We start from the raw sequence: 24,841 nt of genomic DNA, 5'->3' as shown, positions 1-24,841 counted from the left end.
TGCACTGCATAATCACAGATGGGTATGAATTCAAATGTTTTCCTCGCTCCCCATTGGACAGCAGAGTCCAAACCCAGAACACTTCTCTGCATCACGACGGGAAACGGCTTCACTCACTGTGGTGTACACCCCGAGGTTGTTTAGCCTCACCTCACTGGAGTCTAATCTGTCCACGTTTAGCCTCACTTACTGTGGCGTCCACCCTAGGCTACCCCAGGCAGGTTTAGCCTGCTACACAGAGTTTGGTGTTAATGCCACCGTTTAGAATCTAGGTGATGTGACATTTAAACACCCGTCTTTACGGGATGAGACAACAGGCTCAGTGGAGCGTGGTATTAGAGTTGATTAGTCCTCAGACTCGTATATGGCTGAGTAGGGGCTGTCATTTACGTTGTGACATTTCAATAACGACAATACGGGCACAGCGTTCAAACTAGGGCTGCAACAACGAATCGATAAAAATCGATTACTAAAAGCGTTGGCATCGAATTTGGTCATCGAGTTGTTCGATTAATACGTCTCTCGTAGGCGCGGCAATGTTTACAGACAGCCGCCGACAGGTTGGATCATAGTTCATGCACGCCCACAGCGAGCTTTAGTGAGAGCGACCACAGCTTCTATTTTGGTCATATCTTATCACTGGACTGTAGGCCTATATAAAGTGTTGTACCTACACTGTCTTTGGGATAAAAAAACTCCTTAAACTCAGTATCCGTCTAGTCCAACCGAAACGTGTCAGCTGCTGCTGCTGCAGACGTTGTGCAGACGGGCTCGGAACCGCACGCATCAACAGTCATTCAAAGCAGCGGCAGTAAACACACAACCGGACGCTGGGGGAAGTCCCGACAGTTAAAAATAGTAATCCTGTTTGTAAATCCATGTGAAATTAGACAGATTATTAAAATAATAGTTAGTTGCAGCCCTAGTTCAAACGCATTCAATGTAAAAACATAACCGCTTCAATGAATGAATTGATTCAACCAGATCTGAAAGCACTGACTGAAGTAACCAGGGAAATCTAATAACTGCGTCATCCTTAACGATAATATGTTTAACTAAATCCTTAGAATATCAGCGAAATCTTTTGACTCTACCATAACAAATTGTCATGAAATTAACTTTACATTCATATAGCGCTTTTGTCACACAAAGTGCCTTACAGTGAAGGGGGAACCTCCATAACCACAACCAATGTGAAGGACCCACTTGGGTAATGTATCCTTTCATCTTTACTTTCTGCCTCTTTCTTCGCCATCTTTAATTGGGTTTCTTAAAAGGTTGCATCAGCGATGCTGGTCCGGAACATAAATGATCACATTCATCTGACCCTTCCTCCCGATGCGCTAGCTAGCTGCCCGCCCTATAACCAGGCCGTTAAAACCCTGCGTCTCTGTAGGCAGCCTACGCCCCGAGATCGTACACGAAAACAAATGGTACTACCAACCACTCAAAATAAATTGTATTCCAACCGATCACGGACAAGGGGTGTGTTGTGGGGTTTTGCGCTGCGCTCATGATAGTTTTAAACTTGATGCCCAAAACACGGAAGGAACTCAGAACTCGCTACAAATACCACAGAAGAAACGCCCCCGAACATCGCTGATACAACCTTTAATCGCTTCCCTCTCCTGCTAAACTCCCCGGCGAGCGAGCGGAGGTCACGCTGAAGCTGCTCATGACTCTGCCCGTCTCCCGCCGGGTCGAGGCGGGCCACTCACCCCAGGCTCCTGTGGGCCGACTGGTTGAGGTGGGCCTGCTGTCGGTTGGCGTTGAAGCCCAGCTGGGGCCTCCAGTTGCCGCGGTTAGAGTTGCGGTTCCCTGCCTCCCAGTCCCCGGGCTTCAGGACCTTGGCCGGCATCCTGGGACACAGAGCCCGGTCAAGATGCACTCATACACCACTTTAAGGATTCATCAAGCAAGAAAACATCAAGGACGATAAGGATTCACCGATAATGATAAGGATTCATCAATAATGATAAGGATTCATCAATAATGATAAGGATTCATCAATAATGATATGGATTCATCAATAATGATATGGATTCACCAATAATGATATGGATTCACCAATAATGATATGGATTCACCAATAATGATATGGATTCATCAATAATGATATGGATTCATCAATAATGATATGGATTCATCAATAATGATAAGGATTCACCAATAATGATAAGGATTCATCAATAATGATAAGGATTCATCAATAATGATAAGGATTCATCAATAATGATAAGGATTCATCAATAATGATTCATCAATAATGATAAGGATTCATCAATAATGATATGGATTCATCAATAATGATAAGGATTCATCAATAATGATGAGGATTCATTAATAACTATAATGATTCACCAATAACTATAATGATTTATCAATAATGATAAGGATTCATCAATAAGGATTCATCAATAACTATAATGATTCACCATTTACAAAATCAATAAATTACTATAAGCAGTCATCAAGTACAATACGAAATCATATTAAGAAATATCAATTAAACTGATTCAAATACTATAAGGTGTCGTCAATTACAATAAATCATTAATTACGATAAGGATTAGTCCAACGGGGGGAACTTCAGGGGGGACAGAAAGGAAGAGGGACTCACTTTGCTTTAGGAAGGACGATGGCCTTGAACACATGGTCGCCCTCAAACTGGGGATCCAGAAACTTCACCCTGAAACGAGGAAACATTGAGGGTTCAGAACCGTTCAGGTCCTGACCAAAGACTGCTCCGTAGATCACAGAGTGTCAACAGGAAGTAGATCCCAAGCAGCTCTTACCCAATGGCGCTGTTGGTCATGATGTCACGGAGCGACGGGATCGGAGACTCAACGGGCCTGGGGGAGGGGTTAAAGGGTCAGAGGTCAGAGTCAAACCCAGGACCAGGGGGGGGGTCTGTGTGGAGAGGCTGGAGCAGAGGGGGTTCTCACTTGTCTGGGAGGATGGGGTCCGCATCAAGGGTCAGCATCCCCTGGATACCATGGCAGAGCTCGGCTGGCATCTGGGTGGCCTGGGGGAGGAGGGGGTTCAGAAACAGATGACCGCCCAGTCTGTGGTAGGCCCTCCCACACGAGGGTTAACCAGAACTACCAACCAGGACCCACCCCTATGCAGACTCACTCAAACATCTTTACAATAAAAATAAATAAAAAAAATGGTCGAAAAAAAACGATTAACTAATAAAGCTCCCAATGTAGAAAAGATTAAATGTAAAGTAAGTTATTTCCAAGATGTGCTATTTAAGATCTTCACATTTGCAGCCTTGTCGAAATGAAATCCCAAGTGCATTCTGGGTCAATACCTCTTCCTAATCCCGGCCATTGGGTTGGTTTTAATTCTAATGGACCGGGGAGGGTAGCCGATCAGCCCTCAGTGTGAGGCGCGTGTGTGTGTGTGTACCTCTTGAGACTCTGCCAGGTACAGCTCCCTGATGAAGTCACAGAGGGGGTGGCTCTTCTTGACGAACAGCAGATCACTGCCCAGGCTGTTCCTCCTCTCTGGAGGACGGAGAGGAGAGGACAAGGGATCGGACCACAATAAAAACACAGAATTAAAAACATTTAATTGATCTTGACTAATGGTCCATCGAACGGTCACTCCTTGCTATTGGTCCACCGGTATGAGTGCCCCATAGCCGATGGTCGACCGGTATGAGTCCCCCCCTGCCATTGGTCTTACCTTCCTCCGTGGAGAGGTCAGGGTAGACGTCGCCCAGAGCCGTCCTCAGCCTGCGCTCGTCCACAAACGGTAGCAGAGCCACACCTGCAACAGGAGCACCAGACGGGCTTAGGCCAACCTACAGGCTCCCACACACAGGAGCTCCCACCTACAGGAGCTCCCGCCTACAGGAGCTCCCGCCTACAGGAGCTCCCGCCTACAGGAGCTCCCGCCTACAGGAGCTCCCGCCTACAGGAGCTCCCGCCTACAGGAGCTCCCGCCTACAGGAGCTCCCACCTACAGGAGCTCCCGCCTACAGGAGCTCCCGCCTACAGGAGCTCCCGCCTACAGGCTCACACATACAGGCTCACACATGAATTACGGGAGGCCTACAAGGGACCTATGGGTGACTTGCACGTGATTTACAAACGAGTTCTAGGATACTTTCACGTGACTTACGGGGACATACGAGAGACTTCCGTGAGACTTGCACGTGATTCACACTTGTAAGTCTCTGTAAGGTCACTGGTGAGTCCTACCAGTGACATACAGGGTCCTTACAAGTGTACCATCACGTGACTTGCCAGGTTGGGCTGGAAGGTCAGACTGAACAAAGCCTAGCTACTGGACACAGAGCTAAGAGAAAGCGGTAGGACTGTAAGTGAGACCGAGACACACCTTGCCAAGCGTACTTCTTCCCGTTCAGATCGATGGCGAAGTCATCTGGGTAGAAGTCAATGATGGCGGATTCCTGTTGGGACACCAGAAGGCGACTCGATGAGACATTGGAACAGAATTAACCCTAACCCTACAAATATAGTGCACATACTCAATCAAAGTACACGCATAACCGAAAATAATGGTTAAAGCAAAGCGTTTCATAGTAACGGTCTCCAGACAGCCTTCCCCTCTGAGCAGCTGAAGGTGGATCTGACACCAGGCAGTGGTGAGGTCCTCTCAACTACAGGTCTAGTTAAGGCCTCACGTCATCATTCACTCCAGTGTAACAGTTCATATTCAGACAGGGAGGACGGGTTCAGACTCACAGGACTGGACATGAGCTCCCGCCATGTCTCTGGCAGGAAGTTACCGCTGGCGGCAGGAAACACTCCCATCAATTGCTCCAGGGGCTTGAACTGGAAAATAAGAGTCCCAAAAATAAGAGCGCGAGGTTAGAGCACTCCAATAAAAGCACCTTTTATACTCCTGAATTATTATTTGTGCGTCATCACAAGTAATCGAATAATGCAGAGATATCTGCAGAATTATAGTCACTATCTATACTTTGACAACATTAACCACGTTAGAACATGAGGACCAGTCACTCATGTGGCGGCTAGGGGACAGCAGTCTTACCGGCTTGGTGTCCTTCTCGAAGTCTGAGAACATGCCCTTGATGTCTTTGAAGTCGGAGGCGAAGGGAGCGTAGTGGAAGGGGAAGTACCACTTCCATGAGGCACAGCCCTGAGGAGACACACAGAGTGGTTTACCCCAGTCTGACCTGCTCTATAGTACAAGAGTTACGTCACAAGACAACAGGACGTATTCACAAGACTTCATTCTTTCATTTTTTGTTATATTGCTCAACCCATTTTCAGAGCTTATACTACTCAGTATTTTTTCTAAAGCAGTTTTCCTGTCTGTACCCAAGTGTGTAAGCCAATAAAAAAAAAGAAGAATCGGGAAAACAGCTGAGCAGAGAATTTTTCGCCTCAGCCAAAAAAAATGAATAACCCCACTGAACAACTATTTGCCGAAATCAGCGTGAATCCCGAAGCGAGCCCGAAATACCCGTGCAGCAAGCGGGGGGAGTGTGCGAGGTAACCCTCCCGCTGCCCTTTACCAGACAAGTTCCACTCCAGCCCGCGCAGAGACTTGAATCTCATCAGACTCCCCCACCATGGCTGACATTTGAATACATTACAGCGCTCCCATTATTCAACTGCGGAGCCAACATCTACATTTCAAAGAACACCTTTTTTACGAGTCGTTTCAGCGTGTTGGATCATTACGAGTGAAACTGCAGCGCTGCCTACCGACACCAAAAACCAAGCCGTTCCCCCTGCGATCGACCGCACAGACATCAGGAGAGTGGATCCTGCAAACCAATGACCTGATCCCACCATGAACACTGCTCCACTTATTAAGTGTTAAGACTTGTAAATGAAACTCCAGTGTTTCAACCGATCGCACACACACCTCTTACTTTTGCTTGTGACCGCCATGTTTACGTGCATGTCCGTCTTTGAGTGTGTCAACGTTTGGGTGTATGTGTGCACCTGCATGGGGTCTGTGGGTTCAGGGGGTTCGTGTGTGCTTGATTGCGATGTCTTTGTGTATACGCGCGTCTGTACAGGTGCATGCAGGGGGCATTAACGTGCACGTCTGTGTATGCATGCCAGTGTATGCACGCCAGTGTGTTTGTTCATTTATGTGTATGTGCGTGCACGCGTGTGCCCCAGGAGGGTGCGGTGGGTGGCGGTGTTGGCTGACTGCGCCCGGCGGGGTGGTGTGGGGTTAGTGCCTCTAACTGGCGTGTTGTGCTGGGCGGCAGCAGCGTGAACGCTGCACCAGAGTGGAGGGGGGGGGGGGGAGGGGGGGGGGGTGTAATGCATGCAGAACACAACGGCCCCGCGGGACTGGCTTTGCCGGGGCATGTGGTCTGAGCTCAACACACCGATCACAATTAACTACCGCAAATCCCCCCCAAGACATCCCATAATACTCGCCGCCTCTAGTGGAGAGCACAGCCGGCCTCGTTACCTCCACCGGGAGACCGGGATCAATACAGTATCTGCTCCTGCATATTGATTATTATGGGATGGATCCCGGCGGCGCATCAGGGAGGCTTAATTGCGCGGTGCTTCAGAATTGTAACTCAATTAGAGCAGAGATGGATTAGTGGATGCAGATGTGCTTCACAGCTCGGACGCGATAACTTGTACCTACGTCCGCGCGTGGACTGGCCTGGACTGATATCATTTAAACACGTACTTGGCCATGTTCGTTCATTTAACCATTTGTGGCATTATATTAAAAACAAACCATCTTAATTATCGTTAAATTAAAAAGGATCGATGGATAACGGCGCAATAACACAGGTTTGGTTCTGAGCCACTTTGAAACCAAGCGGTTGGTCTTCCTCACTCAGATCATGTGATAAGGTTTGTTTTGACCCGTCTCCTGTGTCCCTGTGTCCGAGCCCAGAGCAGGCTGAGTCCCAGTCGTAGGGTGGAGACAGTAGCCCCCCATGAAGGGGACCTGATGTGTGGGGGGGGGGGGGGGTCTCTTACCTGGTAGTAGTAGCGCAGCACCCAACACAGCCCCTCGACGTAGGAGCGGACCACCTTCTTCTTGAAGTCCTCGTCCGTGGAGTCCACGTCAAACTTGGTCTTGTAGTAGCGCTGCTTCCAGCCGTCCTCCCACAACCTGGGGGGGGGGGGGGCAAGGACAGAGGGACATGAGGACAGAGGGACATGAGGACAGAGGGACAGGAGGACAGAGGGACAGAGGGACATGAGGACAGAGGGACATGAGGACAGAGGGGCATGAGGACATGAGGACAGAGGGACATGAGGACAGAGGGACACGAGGACAGAGGGACACGAGGACAGAGGGACACGAGGACAGAGGGACACGAGGACAGAGGGACATGAGGACAGAGGGACATGAGGACAGAGGGACGCTTCGGGACCATGAGGCTGCTTCCAGCCGTCCCCCCAGTCTGAGGGACTTGACACCATCACAGGTGGTGTTCTGCCCACCATCCCACGCTACGAAGGCTATGCTGCAGTAGCTGCTCAACACGGCGGTGGCGTTAGCTCGCCAACCAACCATATCTCCCTTCCCCATCTTCTCCTCCCTCCAGATGCCTAAACGCCCCCCCCCCCCCCCCCTCCAGAGATACCGAGTGTGGGCGCGACCGCCGGGAGGCCGTGTCCGCGCCGCCCGTCCCCGCGAGGCGCCGTTTACAGAGCGGCGCCGCGTGCATAATGGAGGCGGCGCGGCATCTGTGCCAACGTCCCCGCGGGAGGAGGCCGGCTCCGGCACGGAGAGCCGGAGTGAATACCAAGCGAGCGGCGGGGTTTAGCAGCTTTGGTGGGGGATATATTCACAGAGACGCCGTGTGTTAATCAGGAGGGTGGTGGAGGAGGAGGTGGTGGTGCATCAGGGGTGGTGGTTGGGGACCGGTGGTGGTAGAGGGGGGGTGGTGTTGGTGGAAGGCTGTTGATGTTATAGTAGTAAGGCTAGTGGCAGTGGTGTAGGGGGTGAAGATGGGGTTATAGGGTGGTGATGGGGTTATAGGGTGGGGTTGGTATAGGGAGGTTAAGTTGGTGTCATTATAAGGAGGGGTTGGTAGGGTTAGGTGTTGGCTTTGTAATGTGTAAGTGATGGTGCATCGGTAGGGGTGATGGTGCATCGGTAGGGGTGATGGTGCATCGGTAGGGGTGATGGTGCATTGGTGGCATGAGCTCCATCCCACGAGTAAATCTTTGTAGAGTCACACGCTACACCACAGGGTGGAGGCCGAGCCTGCTCAGCTGGACCAGGGCTACACCACAGGGTGGAGGCCGAGCCTGCTCAGCTGGACCAGGGCTACACCACAGGGTGGAGGCTGAGCCTGCTCAGCTGGACCAGGGCTACACCACAGGGTGGAGGCTGAGCCTGCTCAGCTGGACCAGGGCTACACCACAGGGTGGAGGCCGAGCCTGCTCAGCTGGACCAGGGCTACACCACAGGGTGGAGGCTGAGCCTGCTCAGCTGGACCAGGGCTACACCACAGGGTGGAGGTGGAGGTCTCACCTGACCACGTCCTCGGGCTCCGGCTCGCTGTCGCTGTCCTCTGCTTTCCTCTTCACACCCCGGGCGTCCTGGGCCCCACTGGGCCCCCCCGCCTGTCACGGAGCACACAGTGAGCGCAGGGCCAACACACACACACACACACACACACCACCCCTGGGGGCAAGGCATGGAGAAGTACTGGACCATGTGTGAATAAAGTATTTTTTTTGTGGTACAGCAATGCATCCTTTTGACTAAATACACAGGGAATCATTTTCCTGTTTAAATATTTCAAGGACCATTGGGGGGGGGGGGGGGGGGGGGGGGTGATCATTCATGTGCTAATAAGGAGATGCTATTGTCGCCTGCGTGTTGAGGGACAGAGGGAGGGGAGGGCACGACAACAGCTTGGTAGACAAGTACTCTACAAGCTTCGGGACATCATTGAAAAGATTTTCTTCGGGCCCTGAAGTGCTCCGAGAAATAAACACTTTCAGCGGCAACGCAGAGCATCCAGGCTCGGGAAAAATAGATCCATGTACAAAAAAAACAAAAACACAAGCCATTCATTCCGTGGAATAACTAGTTAAGAACAAGCCCACATGATTAACTAGGTGACACTGGAGTAAAGAAGGCGTGGCCTGGACACATGATCCACCAGGGGGTGTGGCCTGATCACATGATCCACCAGGGGCTGTGGCCTGATCACATGATCCACCAGGGGCTGTGGCCTGATCACATGATCCACCAGGGGGTGTGGCCTGATCACATGATCCACCAGGGGGGGAGCCTTCTCCGCTGAACGAAGATGGCTCGATTAGAACGGCCGCTATCTTTTGCATTTTATTAAACTTTCCCTCAAGCAAAAGGTCACAAGTTCCAGAAAACTGCTTTTGAATTTAACATCATCATGTCTAAAGGTAGGGTGGTGTGGTGATCAGGGTGTTGACTCCCAGCAGGTAGGTTGTGGGTTCAAATCCCGATACCCCTGGTCTACCTGTAGGCGTCCTTGAGCAGGTAGCCAGCAGCTTCCAAACAGCCGTCACACTAAACCCCATAGTAAGTTAAATGTGTTGACTGTGCGAGTCGGGGGCGGAGCTACAGGTCAGAAGCCACGGCAGACAAGATGGCGGCCGATGTCGGGGCGCTCTCCAGGACTTACAGGAGCTCCGTTCTTCATCAGCGCCTTCAGGGACTGGGCGGCGTCCTGGCGGGATTAATTAAAGAGGAAGGTAACGCCTCGGCCCGTAACAACAGCGTCTCCAACACAGTGAGCTGAGCGGTCCTCAGGGGGTTCTAGCAGGGTTTGACCCCTCTGGGGGGGTGGTTGTGTGTATTGGGGCGGTGCTGGGGGGGGGGGGGCACTGTGCCTCTGAGGGGGTGCTCTGTACCTGGTTGTTCTGCATCCTCATGTCGGAGGCCTGGTGGCGGGCGTTCTGGACCGAGTCGGGCCGGTTCCTCCCTCCCAGGGCCTGGGGGGCAAACTGCCCGCCCGTCATGTAGGCTGGGGGGCGCTCCGCCTGGCAGGGGGGGGGGGGGGGACGGACACACAGGTCAGGACTCCTGAGCAAGACTGAACCAAGAAGTCCTGTCCTGCTGTCCTTCCTGATAACTGCGGTTAGTGTTTTCATTTATTCCATTTGTACTGTTCACATACAATTGTTCCATCTGTGAGTGAGTGAGTGAGTGAGAGAGAGAGAACGAGAGAGAGAACGAGAACGAGAGAGAGAGAAAGAGAGAGAGAGAGAGAGAGAGAGAACGAGAGAGAGTGAGAACGAGCACGAGAGAGAGAACGAGAGAGAGAACGAGAGAGAGCACGAGAGAGAGCACGAGAGAGAGCACGAGAGAGAGCACGAGAGAGAGCACGAGAGAGAGCACGAGAGAGAGCACGAGAGAGAGCACGAACGAACGAACGAACGAACGAACGAGAGAGAGAGAGAACGAGAGAGAGAGAGAACGAGAGAGAGAGAGAACGAGAGAGAGAGAGAACGAGAGAGAGAGAGAACGAGAGAGAGAACGAGAGAGAGAGAGAGACAACGAGAGAGAGACAACGAGAGAGAGAACGAGAGAGAGAGACAACGAGAGAGAGACAACGAGAGAGACAAAGAACACCATCTTCATTCATCTGATACAATGGCTAACCAATACTTCTGATCAAGGCTGGTTTCCTCACCTTCATCCTCTTCTTCTTATCCTTCATCCGCCTCTTGAAGCCTTCCTGAAAACAAGAGCACCATGTGAGCAAGCACTGGCTCCCCCTAGAGGTCAGAGAAGAGGCACCGGCACCCGATCCACAGACCTGATCACACACACTGGGAGTTCCCTTAAATCGGACAAATCTGGTTTGGTGTTAAAATAAAAAGAGGCTTTGGTCATTGAGTCCATCTCCCTGGAGCTGCTGCGCCACTGAGGTGTGACCCCTGAACGGTGACAGACACACAGCGCCGGGACCTCCCCCGGGTCCTCCAGCCCCGGGACCTCCCCCGGGTCCTCCAACCCTCTTACGTCGTCGTCTTTGCGCTTCTTGAAGATGTTGTCCTCGGCCACGCCCACGGCCTGCATGATGAGCTCCACCCTCTCCAGCTCCACGAAGCCGTTGTGTGTGATGTAGCCCTGCAGGGACACCCAGTACATCAGTACAGCGCTACATCACACACACACACACACACACACACACACACACACACACACACACACACACACACACACACACACACACACACACACACACACACACACACACACACACACACACACACACACACACACACACACACACGGAGGCTGCACTCACCCCGGTCTTGTGGACCACGTCCTTGTAGATGCCCACCAGTCGGTCGATGGCTCCCTCTCTGAAACAAAGACCAGGCCATGAAGCTCACACCGTGACCGTCGACTGGTTCTCCACTTCTTGTTGTATTATCACTTATTGTCTTGTTTCTTGATCATAGTTTACTTCTGCACAGACTTGAACCAAGGTAGTAGCATTTCACTGCATAATGCACTCGTGATGTTCGTTATATGTACACAATGATATGTATTACTCTTTCAAATAGAATCAGCCAATCGAAACAGCTTCAGCCTAAAACCAACAGCCAATAGGGGCGCTCGTTCTCACCTGATCTCCAGGGAGGGCAGGTGAGGGAGGAAGTCGTTGCCAACGAAGAAGCACATGAAGACCCAGTCGTCCACGCTCCTCTCGAAGTCAAAGGGGAACGGCAGGCTGGCCATGGTGAGCTCCTTCTCCAGGTACTGGAACGCACCAGGAACATACCGTTACTCTACTGAGGCACTGGAACGCACCCGCAGACAACCCAGTTGGTTTGGCGAGGGCGTCCAGACGAACCGGTGAATTATGAGCCGATTAGAGTCCGATGGAGTCACATGGTATTAGGACTGTCGTGATGTCACTTACCTCCCGCAGAACACAGAGTCTGATGAAGATGAACTCCTGTTCAGAGCCCGGCATGGCGTCTGCAAACTGGTCATGCTGGGAGAAGGAGGGTCACAGTTAGAACGTGGACCACAGACCAACTGGTCATACTGCGAGAAGGCATGTCCCAGATAGAAAAGGGACCATAGACAAACTGAAACAAGTATTCAGGCCCTTTGTTTTGAAGGCTGTATTGCTTGGATTCAAACTACAGAACTAGCTAAAGTAGCATGCACTCATTCTACCCACTAGGGGGCAGAGGACCAACAATGTTGTTTATTTTCACCAAATGTCTCTCGAGGGATAATTAACATCTCGTGTAGTGCAACTCTCAGAAATGTCCAGAGCCCTGTAGCTAGTCTCAGGGACCGTGAGAGGGGTCCTGGACCCAGAGGGGCGGGGTCCTGGACCCAGAGGGGCGGGGTCCTGGACCCAGAGGGGCGGGGTCCTGGACCCAGAGGGGCGGGGTCCTGGACCCAGAGGGGCGGGGTCCTGGACCCAGAGGGGCGGGGTCCTGGACCCAGAGGGGCGGGGTCCTGGACCCAGAGGGGCGGGGTCCTAGACCCAGAGGGGCGTAGCTCTGGACCAGTCCTTACCTCTCCCTGCTTCTCGCGGGCCGTCCCTGAGCAGTCCTTCAGCTCGTGGCCCATCTGGTTGCACAGGGCACACGGGCGTGGCTTGTTGGGCTTGAACTCCTCCCTGATGATGGTGAAGTTGGGCTCGTGCGTGGCCAACCCCAGCATGATCAGGTCGGCTGGGGAACGCGACACACAACACGGTCAAAAACAATCAAATTAACATGGATTGTTTATTAAAAAAAAAAGTTAACGAGAGGTAAAACCAGCCCAAACCAGTTTGACCCTCCTAATCTAACACAATAACATTCAATTAAAACTCAAGATACAGAATACAATCTAAAGAAAAGGCAAGGTTAACTACGGAGGTCCCTTTGATAAGCCTAGATCGTCTTATCCCTTCAGCAGCTGAGAACACGCGCTGACACGAGCAGCCAAGAGTGGCCATCACGAACAATGAGTCCTGATTGGTCGCCTTACCGTCAGCGCCGCACAGGCAGTGGTGCGTGTTGGGGTCATGGTGGGGTTGGGCTGTGAACACAGACGGCCAATTAGATTACAGTATCAGAAGTCTCCACCAATGACAGACAACGTAGAAACAAGGCAGGTTTGAGGAATAGATGGTTCTCATAACCACACCTTTAGATTAAAACGAGCGGTCACTATTCTGTAAAGTATGTAGAGCTTATACTTTACAGATGCTTCTCTTACAAGCTAGATCTAAATTTGAAATGCATAATTGTATTTTATATTCAACAGTAGCGTTGCCTTAGTGCAGGCGATTTACACCCGGCGTTACCCTGAGCCATGGATCGATAAAGCCCTACAGGAGATGGTTCCTACAGGGGATGGTGCCTACAGGGGATGGTGCCTACAGGGGATGGTGCCTACAGGGGATGGTGCCTACAGGGGATGGTGCCTACAGGGGATGGTGCCTACAGGGGATGGTGCCTACAGGGGATGGTGCCTACAGGGGATGGTGCCTACAGGGGATGGTGCCTACAGGGGATGGTGCCTACAGGGGATGGTTCCTACAGGGGATGGTTCCTACAGGGGATGGTTCCTACAGGGGATGGTTCCTACCTCTCTGTCTCCGGATGTAGTCCATGATCTTGTGCTCTCCTTCTCCAGGAACGCTGGCGTCAGACAGGATGACCTGCAGACACAACGCACGCTGTCACACAGGTCTGGGGTACCAACTAGGACCGGATCCGATTCACGTACACGCTTCATTCAGGGCGCTTTCATTCAGCGTCTCTTATGGTTTTAAAACCGCTAGGAGTGGTGATGCTAATACCTCGCTTTACCAGTTGACCTTCACGGCACCACAAAAAAAGGGACTTTTTGACAAACCACTCAAACTACCACGCCCATCGACAGGAAACCTAGTATTGGCTTTTCTCGATTTCTGGTGCCCCTCAATAGATGAAATAGAAATCATTAATAAATGGACCGGGTAATCATCATTGATCCCATGTAGCACACCTAGACGTTAAAAAGGTGACAAAGCAGGAGAAGGGCGGGATTCTCACCGTGATATTGGTCCAGCCGGGGTCATTGCTGAGCCTTTCTGAGACGTAGTACCGCAGACACTGAGCCAGGTTGTCCATGAACTCAGTCCCCTGTGGGAAGAAACGGGTTTAAACTCAACAAGACCGTGCTAGACTTCCCCCACAACCTCCCAGTCCCAAATCAAATCATCCCTCTGGGCTGAAGATTAGCCAAGAGGGAAGAAACCCATTGGATGAAAACCCAGAGATCAGTCGTGATTGGCCCATTTTACATTGCACTTACACACTTTAGTATACTCCCATAAACTGGTACTGGGACTCTCGAAAATATACACAGTTTGAGCTTACTTAAGCATCTATTATGGTTTTCCTGAGCACTAATTTTCATTTTTATTGTATCATATCATATCCTGCGTCTTCCACCTCTGCTACGCAGTTATTCATCCATCCAACCCCCTCTTCTGATGGGATCACAGGCTCCAGAACCAGTGATGGAGGTTCCTCTAACTTACTGGTGTGATGCAGTTGCTGTCGAATCGCTCCTTGATCTCGTCAGGTGGCAGGTACCCCCCTAGGAGACAGGAGACAGGAAGGTTAGCTCACACATCCATCAACAGTAGGTGACTTATCGAACACAAGGCTGCTTCACACTCGCAAACCAATGATAAAACATATACACAAGATACTTGGATACTAGATACAACATAAATACTACACGAGTTCTACAAGATGTTTTATTCTAGAAAGAAGGCGACTGGGGGTTGATTGAAACCCTTGCAGTCTCACCCTCCTCCCAAACCTTACACGGCAGAGTAAACAAACTACTCGTCATGACAGGGCGCTAAAGTCAGCTAAGCTACATGCCCGTCCCTCTTCAGACCACGTTACTGAACCGTCACGCTTTGCACACATGGTGAGACTCTTCAAAAAGAGACAGAAAGTGTGACTCAACGTCCCTAACCCTGTCTCTCTGGACCAGTGATGTAGTTCATCAGCCTACAGCCCTGGTGTAGGAGGGCTGACGGTCTCTCTGGACCAGTGATGTAGTTTGGGGGCCTACAGCCCTGGTGTAGGAGGACTGACGGTCTCTCTGGACCAGTGATGTAGTTTGGGGGCCTACAGCCCTGGTGTAGGAGGGCTGACGGTCTCTCTGGACCAGTGATGTAGTTCATCAGCCTACAGCCCTGGTGTAGGAGGGCTGACGGTCTCTCTGGACCAGTGATGTAGTTTGGTGGCCTACAGCCCTGGTGTAGGAGGGCTGACGGTCTCTCTGGACCAGTGATGTAGTTTGGTGGCCTACAGCCCTGGTGTAGGAGGGCTGACGGTCTCTCTGGACCAGTGATGTAGTTTGGTGGCCTACAGCCCTGGTGTAGGAGGGCTGACGGTCTCTCTGGACCAGTGATGTAGTTCATCAGCCTACAGCCCTGGTGTAGGAGGGCTGACGGTCTCTCTGGACCAGTGATGTAGTTCATCAGCCTACAGCCCTGGTGTAGGAGGGCTGACGGTCTCTCTGGACCAGTGATGTAGTTTGTTGGCCTACAGCCCTGGTGTAGGAGGACTGACGGTCTCTCTGGACCAGTGATGTAGTTCATCAGCCTACAGCCCTGGTGTAGGAGGACTGACGGTCTCTCTGGACCAGTGATGTAGTTCGGTGGCCTACAGCCCTGGTGTAGGAGGGCTGACGGTCTCTCTGGACCAGTGATGTAGTTCGGTGGCCTACAGCCCTGGTGTAGGAGGGCTGACGGTCTCTCTGGACCAGTGATGTAGTTCATCAGCCTACAGCCCTGGTGTAGGAGGGCTGACGGTCTCTCTGGACCAGTGATGTAGTTTGTTGGCCTACAGCCCTGGTGTAGGAGGACTGACGGTCTCTCTGGACCAGTGATGTAGTTCGGTGGCCTACAGCCCTGGTGTAGGAGGGCTGACGGTCTCTCTGGACCAGTGATGTAGTTTGTTGGCCTACAGCCCTGGTGTAGGAGGGCTGACGGTCTCTCTGGACCAGTGATGTAGTTTGTTGGCCTACAGCCCTGGTGTAGGAGGGCTGACGGTCTCTCTGGACCAGTGATGTAGTTTGGTGGCCTACAGCCCTGGTGTAGGAGGGCTGACGGTCTCTCTGGACCAGTGATGTAGTTTGGTGGCCTACAGCCCTGGTGTAGGAGGGCTGACGGTCTCTCTGGACCAGTGATGTAGTTTGGTGGCCTACAGCCCTGGTGTAGGAGGGCTGACGGTCTCTCTGTACCAGTGATGTAGTTTGGTGGCCTACAGCCCTGGTGTAGGAGGGCTGACGGTCTCTCTGGACCAGTGAGTTTGTTTGAGAACTGAGACGGTCTCCCTCCATACCTCTCCCGATGATCTCCTCCCTAATCTTATCCTTCTCCTCCGTAAGCTCCGCCCCTTCCTTGGAGGCACGGAAACGTCTGGAACGCTGCTGGTTCATCTTGGCCCGCGGAGCCTGGACACATGGACATACACAGGTTAACTAGAGACAACAGTCTTTACACTAGTGACCACAGTCTTTACACTAGTGACCACAGTCTTTACACTAGTGACCTCAGTCTTTACACTAGTGACCTCAGTCTTTACACTAGTGACCTCAGTCTTTACACTAGTGACCAGTCTTTACACTAGTGACCTCAGTCTTTACACTAGTGACCAGTCTTTACACTAGTGACCAGTCTTTACACTAGTGACCAGTCTTTACACTAGTGACCAGTCTTTACACTAGTAACCTCAGTCTTTACACTAGTGACCTCAGTCTTTACACTAGTGACCAGTCTTTACACTAGTGACCAGTCTTTACACTAGTGACCAGTCTTTACACTAGTGACCAGTCTTTACACTAGTGACCAGTCTTTACACTAGTAACCTCAGTCTTTACACTAGTGACCACAGTCTTTACACTAGTGACCTCAGTCTTTACACTAGTGACCTCAGTCTTTACACTAGTGACCTCAGTCTTTACACTAGTGACCTCAGTCTTTACACCATTAACCACAGTCTTTACACTAGTGACCACAGTCTTTACACTAGTGACCTCAGTCTTTACACTAGTGACCACAGTCTTTACACTAGTGACCACAGTCTTTACACTAGTGACCTCAGTCTTTACACTAGTGACCACAGTCTTTACACTAGTAACCACAGTCTTTACACTAGTGACCACAGTCTTTACACTAGTGACCTCAGTCTTTACACTAGTGACCTCAGTCTTTACACTAGTGACCTCAGTCTTTACACTAGTGACCACAGTCTTTACACTAGTGACCACAGTCTTTACACTAGTGACCACAGTCTTTACACTAGTGACCACAGTCTTTACACTAGTGACCTCTGTCTTTACACTAGTGACCACAGTCTTTACACTAGTGACCTCAGTCTTTACACTAGTGACCTCAGTCTTTACACTAGTGACCTCAGTCTTTACACCATTAACCACAGTCTTTACACTAGTAACCCCATAGCCTTGGTTTCTACAGCTGAATGGGTCAGTAGGGTCTCACCACTCCATCGATGGCCATGTACAGGACCCTCCGGGGGCGCACTATGTTGAACAGCCGGTCGATGTACTCGAAGATGGCCACCATCATCTCATCCTCGTTCTTAGGGGCGGCTCTGGAGAGACAGAACACAGCGTTACACACACACACTGCATGGTGCCTGTACCCCAGGACAAGCCCTGAACCAGGCCTGGACCAGCCCCGGTGCCTGTACCCCAGGTCCCCGGTGCCTGTACCCCAGGTCCCCGGTGCCTGTACCCCAGGTCCCCGGTGCCTGTACCCCAGGTCCCCGGTGCCTGTACCCCAGGTCCCCGGTGCCTGTACCCCAGGTCCCTGGTCCCTGTACCCCAGGTCCCTGGTCCCTGTACCCCAGTGCCTGTACCCCAGGTCCCTGTACCCCAGGTCCCCGGTGCCTCTACCCCAGGTCCCTGTACCCCAGGTCCCCGGTGCCTCTACCCCAGGTCCCTGTACCCCAGGTCCCCGGTGCCTGGTCCCTGTACCCCAGGTCCCTGTACCCCAGGTCCCCGGTGCCTGTACCCCAGGTCCCCGGTGCCTGTACCCCAGGTCCCCGGTGCCTGTACCCCAGGTCCCCGGTGCCTGTACCCCAGGTCCCCGGTGCCTCTACCACAGGTCCCTGGTCCCTGTACCCCAGGTCCCCGGTGCCTGTACCCCAGGTCCCTGTACCCCAGGTCCCCGGTGCCTCTACCCCAGGTCCCTGTACCCCAGGTCCCCGGTGCCTCTACCCCAGGTCCCTGTACCCCAGGTCCCTGTACCCCAGGTCCCCGGTCCCTGTACCCCAGGTCCCTGGTGCCTGGTCCCTGTACCCCAGGTCCCCGGTGCCTGTACCCCAGGTTTTCCCTGGTCCAGTCCTGACTCAGGCCTTCAGGGCAGCAGACTACTGTAGGGACTCACTTGTCTTCAGGGTGGGTGCAGGGGTGGATGATCCCGTTCATGTCCAGGTACAGATTATCAAACTCCACCTCGTTGGGGTTCGGTTTACTGGTGTCCACGGGGATGCGGACGCCATTGCACTCCTTGGACTAGTGAACAAGAGAGTGTTAATATAACTAGTACTGAACAGGAATACAGCTAGTAGTGAACATTAATACAACTAGTACTGCCCATTGGTACAACTAGTACTGAACATCAGTACAACCAGTACTGGACGTGAGTACAACCAGTACTAGTTGTTTTCATGCTCAGTACTGTACTGAACATGAACAACATACAACATGTACTGAACAACATAAAGACAACTACTACTGAATATGAACACAACTACTTCTGCACATGAGTACAACGAGTACTGCATATGAATACAACTAGTACTGAACAGTAATATATTTAGTACTGAACATTAATACAAGCAGTACGGTCTTATGGTTCACTCAACTGGTACTGGGCGACAAAGGGATGGGAACACAGGCACTCAATTACTGAATATGAATGGCGCAAGTACCAAGAATTGATACAACTAGTACAGAGTATTAAAACATCCACTACAGAGTTGTAATACTTCCAGTACTGAGTATGAATACATCCATTACAGAGTTTTAACACATCCAGTACGGGAGTGAACGCCACCATTGCGGTCTTATGTTTACAAACAACGTGGGTCTCCAGGTGACGTCACGCGGCCTGGCCGCCATGTGAGCCCCTCGAGCCCAGACCGACTGTTTACTGACGTAACGAACCGTGGGAATAACAACAACAACAACAACAACAGAAGCTTCATGAAAAACGGCCGTTCGAATAATTCAGGAATGCGTTTAAAAAACGAGCCGTTAGTGTAGAGGATAGCAGCTAGAACGGCTAGCAGCGCGTTTACCTTCTCCTCGAGACAATGGACAACAATGGAGGCGTATTTTCTGCTCAGCCAACGGAAGAATGCTGGGACTCCCATTTCCGACGGTCGACGATCACACCAAAAGGCTCAAGCGTAAGAAACGTTTAAAAATGACTTATTCCAAAACAGAGATGCGGGGGTTAGGTATAGCGACGGCTACATGCTGTTCACGAGAGCTAGTAAGCTTTTCCGGTTCAGGTCGTCATTTATCAGGTTTTGAGACTGGCTCACAGCGCCCCCACTGGGCACACATGGAACTGTAAAATATATACAATATTATATAAGAATAATAATACCATTATTGTTAGCAAAAGTTATCAACCAAAACTCATACATAAAATAACTAAATAAATGTATAGGGCCTATATTCATTACACCTTAATTTGTTTTAAATTATTCCTTCATATATATATAGGCCTATGTATTTTATTTATTTCGCTAATAATACTATTTTGAAACAACAATGGTATTGAGTGCTCAGTCTTTAGTATATGATTGGTCTTCAGTCTTTATTTATAAATTGGCCTATGACTATTCTCTAAATCAAGTTGATAAAGAGGGAGAGCAACACCACCTGGCGTCTGATGGTACTACCGTACACACGCACGCGCGCGCACACACACATGCACACACACGCACACGCACGCACACACGCACACACACACACACACACACACACACACACACACACACACACACACACACACACACACACACACACACACACACACACTACCATACTCATCTGTTAGTATTCATGATTAGATGACTAAATTACGTCGTCTATCAAACAGTGTTTGAGATATTTAAAGAGAGAGAGAGAGAGAGAGAGAGAGAGAGAGAGAGAGAGAGAGAGAGAGAGAGAGAGAGAGAGAGAGAGAGAGAGAGAGAGAGAGAGAAATGTATTCTACATTTCACTTTTTACATATTGAGTATGGACTATTTAATATTCTACGATTTGAGATGTATCTATATTTGTTATTGAACGTTATATAGCCTACTTTGACCTCCTAATTGTTCGCCTGCTTTGGCAACGTTAACGTTTGTTTGGAGCGAGATGCAGACAGAGAAAGATAGGGAGGGGGGGAGAGAGACAGTCGGAGTGGGGGGTGGAGAGAGAGAGAGATGGATAAAAAACTTTTATATTGATATCAAATAAAGATTTTTTGATTGAATTGAATTGCGAGGGACAGAGAAGGAGAGGGTTGAGACAGCGAGAGAGGGGGCGAAGAGAGATTAATGGATAGAAACTTTTTATATTGATATAAAGTTTAAACGAGGTCTTATTTATATATATGCTGTGTGAAGGTTTCCAGCCATGGAGGCAATTATGGTATACAATAACAACGTCTGGGCTGCTGTATTCAATTACATCCCTATTCATCACTAATAAAGAACATCATTTGGCTTCTCTCGGTGGTTCATGTGCACTAAGTTGCATCGAAGCCTCCCACATTGGGTAAACGGACAACGCGGAACCCTTATAATCTATAATTATACCTAAAGGACGAATAGACAAAGAGCTACAGTCTAACCGTAATGACTCCATTAAAAACCGCTGGAACCGCAGTTATAAGCGCTCATAAATTCGACATCGCCTCACATGAATCGAAGCGAGTATTATTTCATACACGGAATATAGAAAACGGATCAATAGAAGACGGATTCAATCAAACGGCCGCGGATCAGTTTTAGAGGAAGGGAGAAACACGCCGAGCGCGTGAAACTTTAATGCGGCGGCGAGCCTCTGATCATCCGATCATCCGCCTTCTCACATCACACGCGCGGCGGGAAGCCGTGCGGCGGGGAACTGTGCGGCAGAATGTAGCAATTTGTGTCTCCAAGGTTATGATCCGGCCTCGGGGGAAGAAGGGGGGGCGGTGAGACACCGAGAAATATCTTTACATCTGCGCCTCTTTCAGGCGCTAAGCGGTCATTGTACCCAGCAACAAAGACAGCGCCATGTTTTCATTCATTAGGCTACATTAAGCCCCCCCCCACACACACACACACACACCTACACTTGCGCGCACGCGCACACACACACGCACACACATACACCTACACTTGCGCGCGCAAACACACACACACACACACACACACACACACACACACACACACACACACACACACACACACACACACACACACACACACACACACACACACACACACACACACACACACACACACACACACACACACACACACATTCAGATACACGAAACACACACATACACTGGTTAACTTTTTCAGTTATTTGTCAGTGATTGCTTGTAATGAGGAGAATATTGACTTTGTAAACGTTTTTTATAACGGTAATACGATGAGGAGATGTCAATTGTTTGCCTTATATCTGAAAGGCTACACAAGGATAAAGACCCTTCACGTCAATGGAAAGCAACTCTCCTTAGTAGACACTTTAAGTCAAAATCGAATCTAAAAATTAAAAATAGAGCAGAGGTTTTGCAATTATTATCGCTTGCTAAAAATAAATTTGATCATTAATTAATAAATCATTCACCCATCCATCATAATTGCATCCATTATTATTTTTAATTATTAATCATCCATCCATATAAAAAACAGTATCGACTCTCATCCGACGCAAGGCGCTTTAATGAGTTTAAATTCCCCTCAATTTGGGCCTGGTGTCCTCGCGCGTCGCTCCTGGCTCTAATAACAAACAGACCGCCCGGTCAATTACCGCTAATGGAAGTTTACCACCGCTTTCAGGAGAGGGCCATCCGTTCATCGGAGCGAGAGCGGGGGGGGGGGCAGCGGTGTATACCCATCAACATCTATCCATCTATCCTATCTCCAACCTCCCTCATCTTCTCCTCAACCTTCAGATCCAGCAGTACCAGTTACGGAATACATGGAACATCACTCTTCCAGTGTCAATATACGAGGGATTAATTATGATGAGCCTGTTATGAAAAAGGCATCATATGAACTGCCATACACAGAGAGAGAGAGAGAGAGAGAGAGAGAGAGAGAGAGAGAGAGAGAGAGAGAGAGAGAGAGAGAGAGAGAGAGAGAGAGAGAGAGAGAGATCCACTAGTGTTTGATTGATGTAACACTGTATCGCAAGAGAAAATACATATTACTCAGTGAACATGTTTATGAGCTCCAGCTGCGCATAAATCCGGATCTTTGTTAAAGTTCACTTTCAATATCCTTTAACGGATATTTACCTCTCACCGCACAAAAACACGAGCCGGTCCCTGTACCGCCGTATGTAGCACTCCAGCGGCACCCCCTGTCGGCAAGCACCCGGAACAGCAGCTCGAGTCTGAAGAGAATAACAGCCTATAGGAAACCGTTCGATAACCAAACACCACTGTGACTGCAGAGGACCCAGACTGCTCGTCGCTCGGGGTAAGTAAAGCTCAAGAACAAAATACCAAACCTTTTCTTTAATCCAAAATGTGAGTGTGAAGGATCCAAATCCCAACTGGTCGTGCAGGTTGCAGTATAATCAATCACCGATTGAAACTAATCAAACGTTGGGCTCCGTAATCATCTCAATAAATATTTTTAATTAAATATCTGTTCAATTTTTAAAGAACATTCATCTTTCCAGAGCAAGGTATTGAATGACGTTAGAAACATTGTGCTGTAAGCTGCTGAGTTGGGACCTCGCTCACACACCTCCCTGACTGGATGATAATGAATAAATACATCAATAAGCAGGGATGAATAAATAGATTAATGCGTCTTTACAGCCGACCCCACGCTGGGACATTCAAACGCAGCCCTGCGTCATTAGCCGGTCCCGATGCTTTTCAGCCGCACATGAAAGAAGGGTGGGGGGGGGTCAGCACGCGCCCCAGCAAACGACGTGGGCTGGTCCTGTTAGAAGTCTCGCGGAGAGGGGTTGCCCCCCCCTCCTCCAACCGGCACTAACCGGTGCTAATGATGCCGCTTCTGATCGGTCACAGCCCGGGTCTGGAGTCCGTCTGTGTCTCGACAGACATTGTTGACTCAGAGCCGAAGAAAATAAATAAATGGTCCGCTAACCGCTGTCGGGAGACTCCAAACGACATGTGAATTAACAAGAAACACACAGAAAATCTAAAGACTCTTGGCCTAGTCGGTTAAATATAATTATTGGACGAGTTTGGGTCGGTCGGGCTGTGGGGCATTTGTACAATGGACCACTTTACCAGCAGATAGGATGTTAATATGGATTATTATTGCAGGTTAAATATACCTCTTATTGGCAGTTTAGGGTTACCATGGTAGCGTCAATCCAACCGTCTTGCCACGCCCCATCACACCCGCTTGTTATGGATGGGAGTGGGTTGTGCAAGACTACAAGCCTGAACACCAATCTAGCTCAACACCTCAAGTAACTTGATGGCTTGATGCCTTTAAATGGTGTGATGCTGCCAAGAGCTGATTCTGAATGTTTCTACCGAATACCACTCGGTCCGTCTTGACTTTGATTGTCTTCCGCATTTAATTTTATTGATTTAAACAATTTTTTTATCTGGAAGTTGGAATATGTATTTAGTCAGTTTGATTAAAAATCGGATCCGCGCGACAGGCCTTGCCTTTCCATACGTCTAAACTCAACCTCAACCATTCATCCGGCTCCTAAACCCCTCATCAAACGGCCGGCCGCGAGGTCCGTTCAGCTGTATCCATCCTCCGGGAATCAGGTCACCATAGCAACCATAGGATGCTGACAGCGATGGCTAAACAGCGACATCATTCCAGACTTTTGTTGCAGCCGTCGCATTTAAAATCCCAGACTGGAGACCGGGAGAGAACGCACGTCCTTCCCGTGAGCAGCTCTGGGTCGGACCCTCATAGTAACCATGAGAACACATTCAACCACACGTTCAGAAGGATGAAACACAAAGAGGTCTTCAACTGACGGTATGAATGGTTTATTGAACGACGGTACGTACAGCGCCAACGGTTCAATGAGCCGCTTTCTGTACCTCGGTGCCTCTTGACCTCTCTCCACAAAGACAACCTCTCTCTCCACAAAGACGACATCCCGTCTCTCTGAGGCACCTACAGAGGCCGACGCTAAGGGCTAAGGGCTACGGGCTAAGGGCTAAGGGCTAAGGGCTACGGGCTAAGGGCTACGGGCTACGGGCTAAGGGCTAAGGGCTACGGGCTAAGGGCTACGGGCTAAGGGCTACGGGCTAAGGGCTAAGGGCTACGGGCTAAGGGCTACGGGCTACGGGCTAAGGGCTAAGGGCTACGGGCTACGGGCTAAGGGCTAAGGGCTAAGGGCTACGGGCTAAGGGCTACGGGCTAAGGGCTACGGGCTACGGGCTAAGGGCTACGGACTAAGGGCTAAGGGCTACGGGCTACGGGCTACGGGCTACGGGCTACAGGCGGCCCTTAAACACTCCATCGATCAGCTGAAACCAGAAGCGTCTCCTTCAACTCATTCAGACTCAATCGACGGCTTGGCAGAGGTGCATTCTGGGAGTGGGCGACGTTAGACCAGCGCCTTGCTCTTGGCCCCCGGCAGGAGGCCGCCGCCCCCCCCCCCCCCCCCCCCC

At 50.4% G+C, this 24,841-nt stretch overlaps 1 protein-coding gene across 2 annotated transcripts in view; it reads right to left on the bottom strand.

Moving 5' to 3' along the window:
• The window catches only part of xrn2 (5'-3' exoribonuclease 2), a 28,978-nt gene extending 9,439 nt beyond the window's left edge, over positions 1 to 19,539 (bottom strand). The window contains exons 1-27 of one of the 2 annotated variants that reach the window (XM_056580592.1): positions 19,296 to 19,539; positions 18,380 to 18,507; positions 17,471 to 17,582; positions 16,311 to 16,422; positions 14,486 to 14,544; positions 13,995 to 14,084; positions 13,546 to 13,618; positions 12,943 to 12,993; positions 12,484 to 12,641; positions 11,870 to 11,944; positions 11,573 to 11,706; positions 11,249 to 11,306; positions 10,960 to 11,067; positions 10,628 to 10,672; positions 9,846 to 9,974; positions 9,617 to 9,661; positions 8,476 to 8,567; positions 6,966 to 7,101; positions 5,029 to 5,136; positions 4,719 to 4,808; positions 4,351 to 4,423; positions 3,694 to 3,777; positions 3,415 to 3,512; positions 2,946 to 3,025; positions 2,796 to 2,852; positions 2,621 to 2,689; positions 1,719 to 1,859 (exon numbers count right to left, since the gene is read on the bottom strand). In XM_056580592.1, the coding sequence (XP_056436567.1) occupies positions 1,719 to 1,859; positions 2,621 to 2,689; positions 2,796 to 2,852; positions 2,946 to 3,025; positions 3,415 to 3,512; positions 3,694 to 3,777; positions 4,351 to 4,423; positions 4,719 to 4,808; positions 5,029 to 5,136; positions 6,966 to 7,101; positions 8,476 to 8,567; positions 9,617 to 9,661; positions 9,846 to 9,974; positions 10,628 to 10,672; positions 10,960 to 11,067; positions 11,249 to 11,306; positions 11,573 to 11,706; positions 11,870 to 11,944; positions 12,484 to 12,641; positions 12,943 to 12,993; positions 13,546 to 13,618; positions 13,995 to 14,084; positions 14,486 to 14,544; positions 16,311 to 16,422; positions 17,471 to 17,582; positions 18,380 to 18,507; positions 19,296 to 19,370 (2,480 nt within the window). In that variant the 5' untranslated portion in view covers positions 19,371 to 19,539. The remainder of the gene's footprint in view (positions 1 to 1,718; positions 1,860 to 2,620; positions 2,690 to 2,795; positions 2,853 to 2,945; positions 3,026 to 3,414; positions 3,513 to 3,693; positions 3,778 to 4,350; positions 4,424 to 4,718; positions 4,809 to 5,028; positions 5,137 to 6,965; positions 7,102 to 8,475; positions 8,568 to 9,616; positions 9,662 to 9,845; positions 9,975 to 10,627; positions 10,673 to 10,959; positions 11,068 to 11,248; positions 11,307 to 11,572; positions 11,707 to 11,869; positions 11,945 to 12,483; positions 12,642 to 12,942; positions 12,994 to 13,545; positions 13,619 to 13,994; positions 14,085 to 14,485; positions 14,545 to 16,310; positions 16,423 to 17,470; positions 17,583 to 18,379; positions 18,508 to 19,295) is intronic. The other variant, XM_056580594.1, reaches the window with a different exon arrangement.
• Between the last annotated feature and the right edge of the window lie 5,302 nt (positions 19,540 to 24,841).

The sequence above is a fragment of the Gadus chalcogrammus genome, chromosome 21, assembly GCF_026213295.1.
Source record: "Gadus chalcogrammus isolate NIFS_2021 chromosome 21, NIFS_Gcha_1.0, whole genome shotgun sequence".
Lineage (NCBI taxonomy): Eukaryota > Metazoa > Chordata > Actinopteri > Gadiformes > Gadidae > Gadus > Gadus chalcogrammus.
The sequence above is the reverse complement of the archived record's forward strand: the minus strand, read 5'-3'. Positions and strand labels throughout refer to the sequence as shown.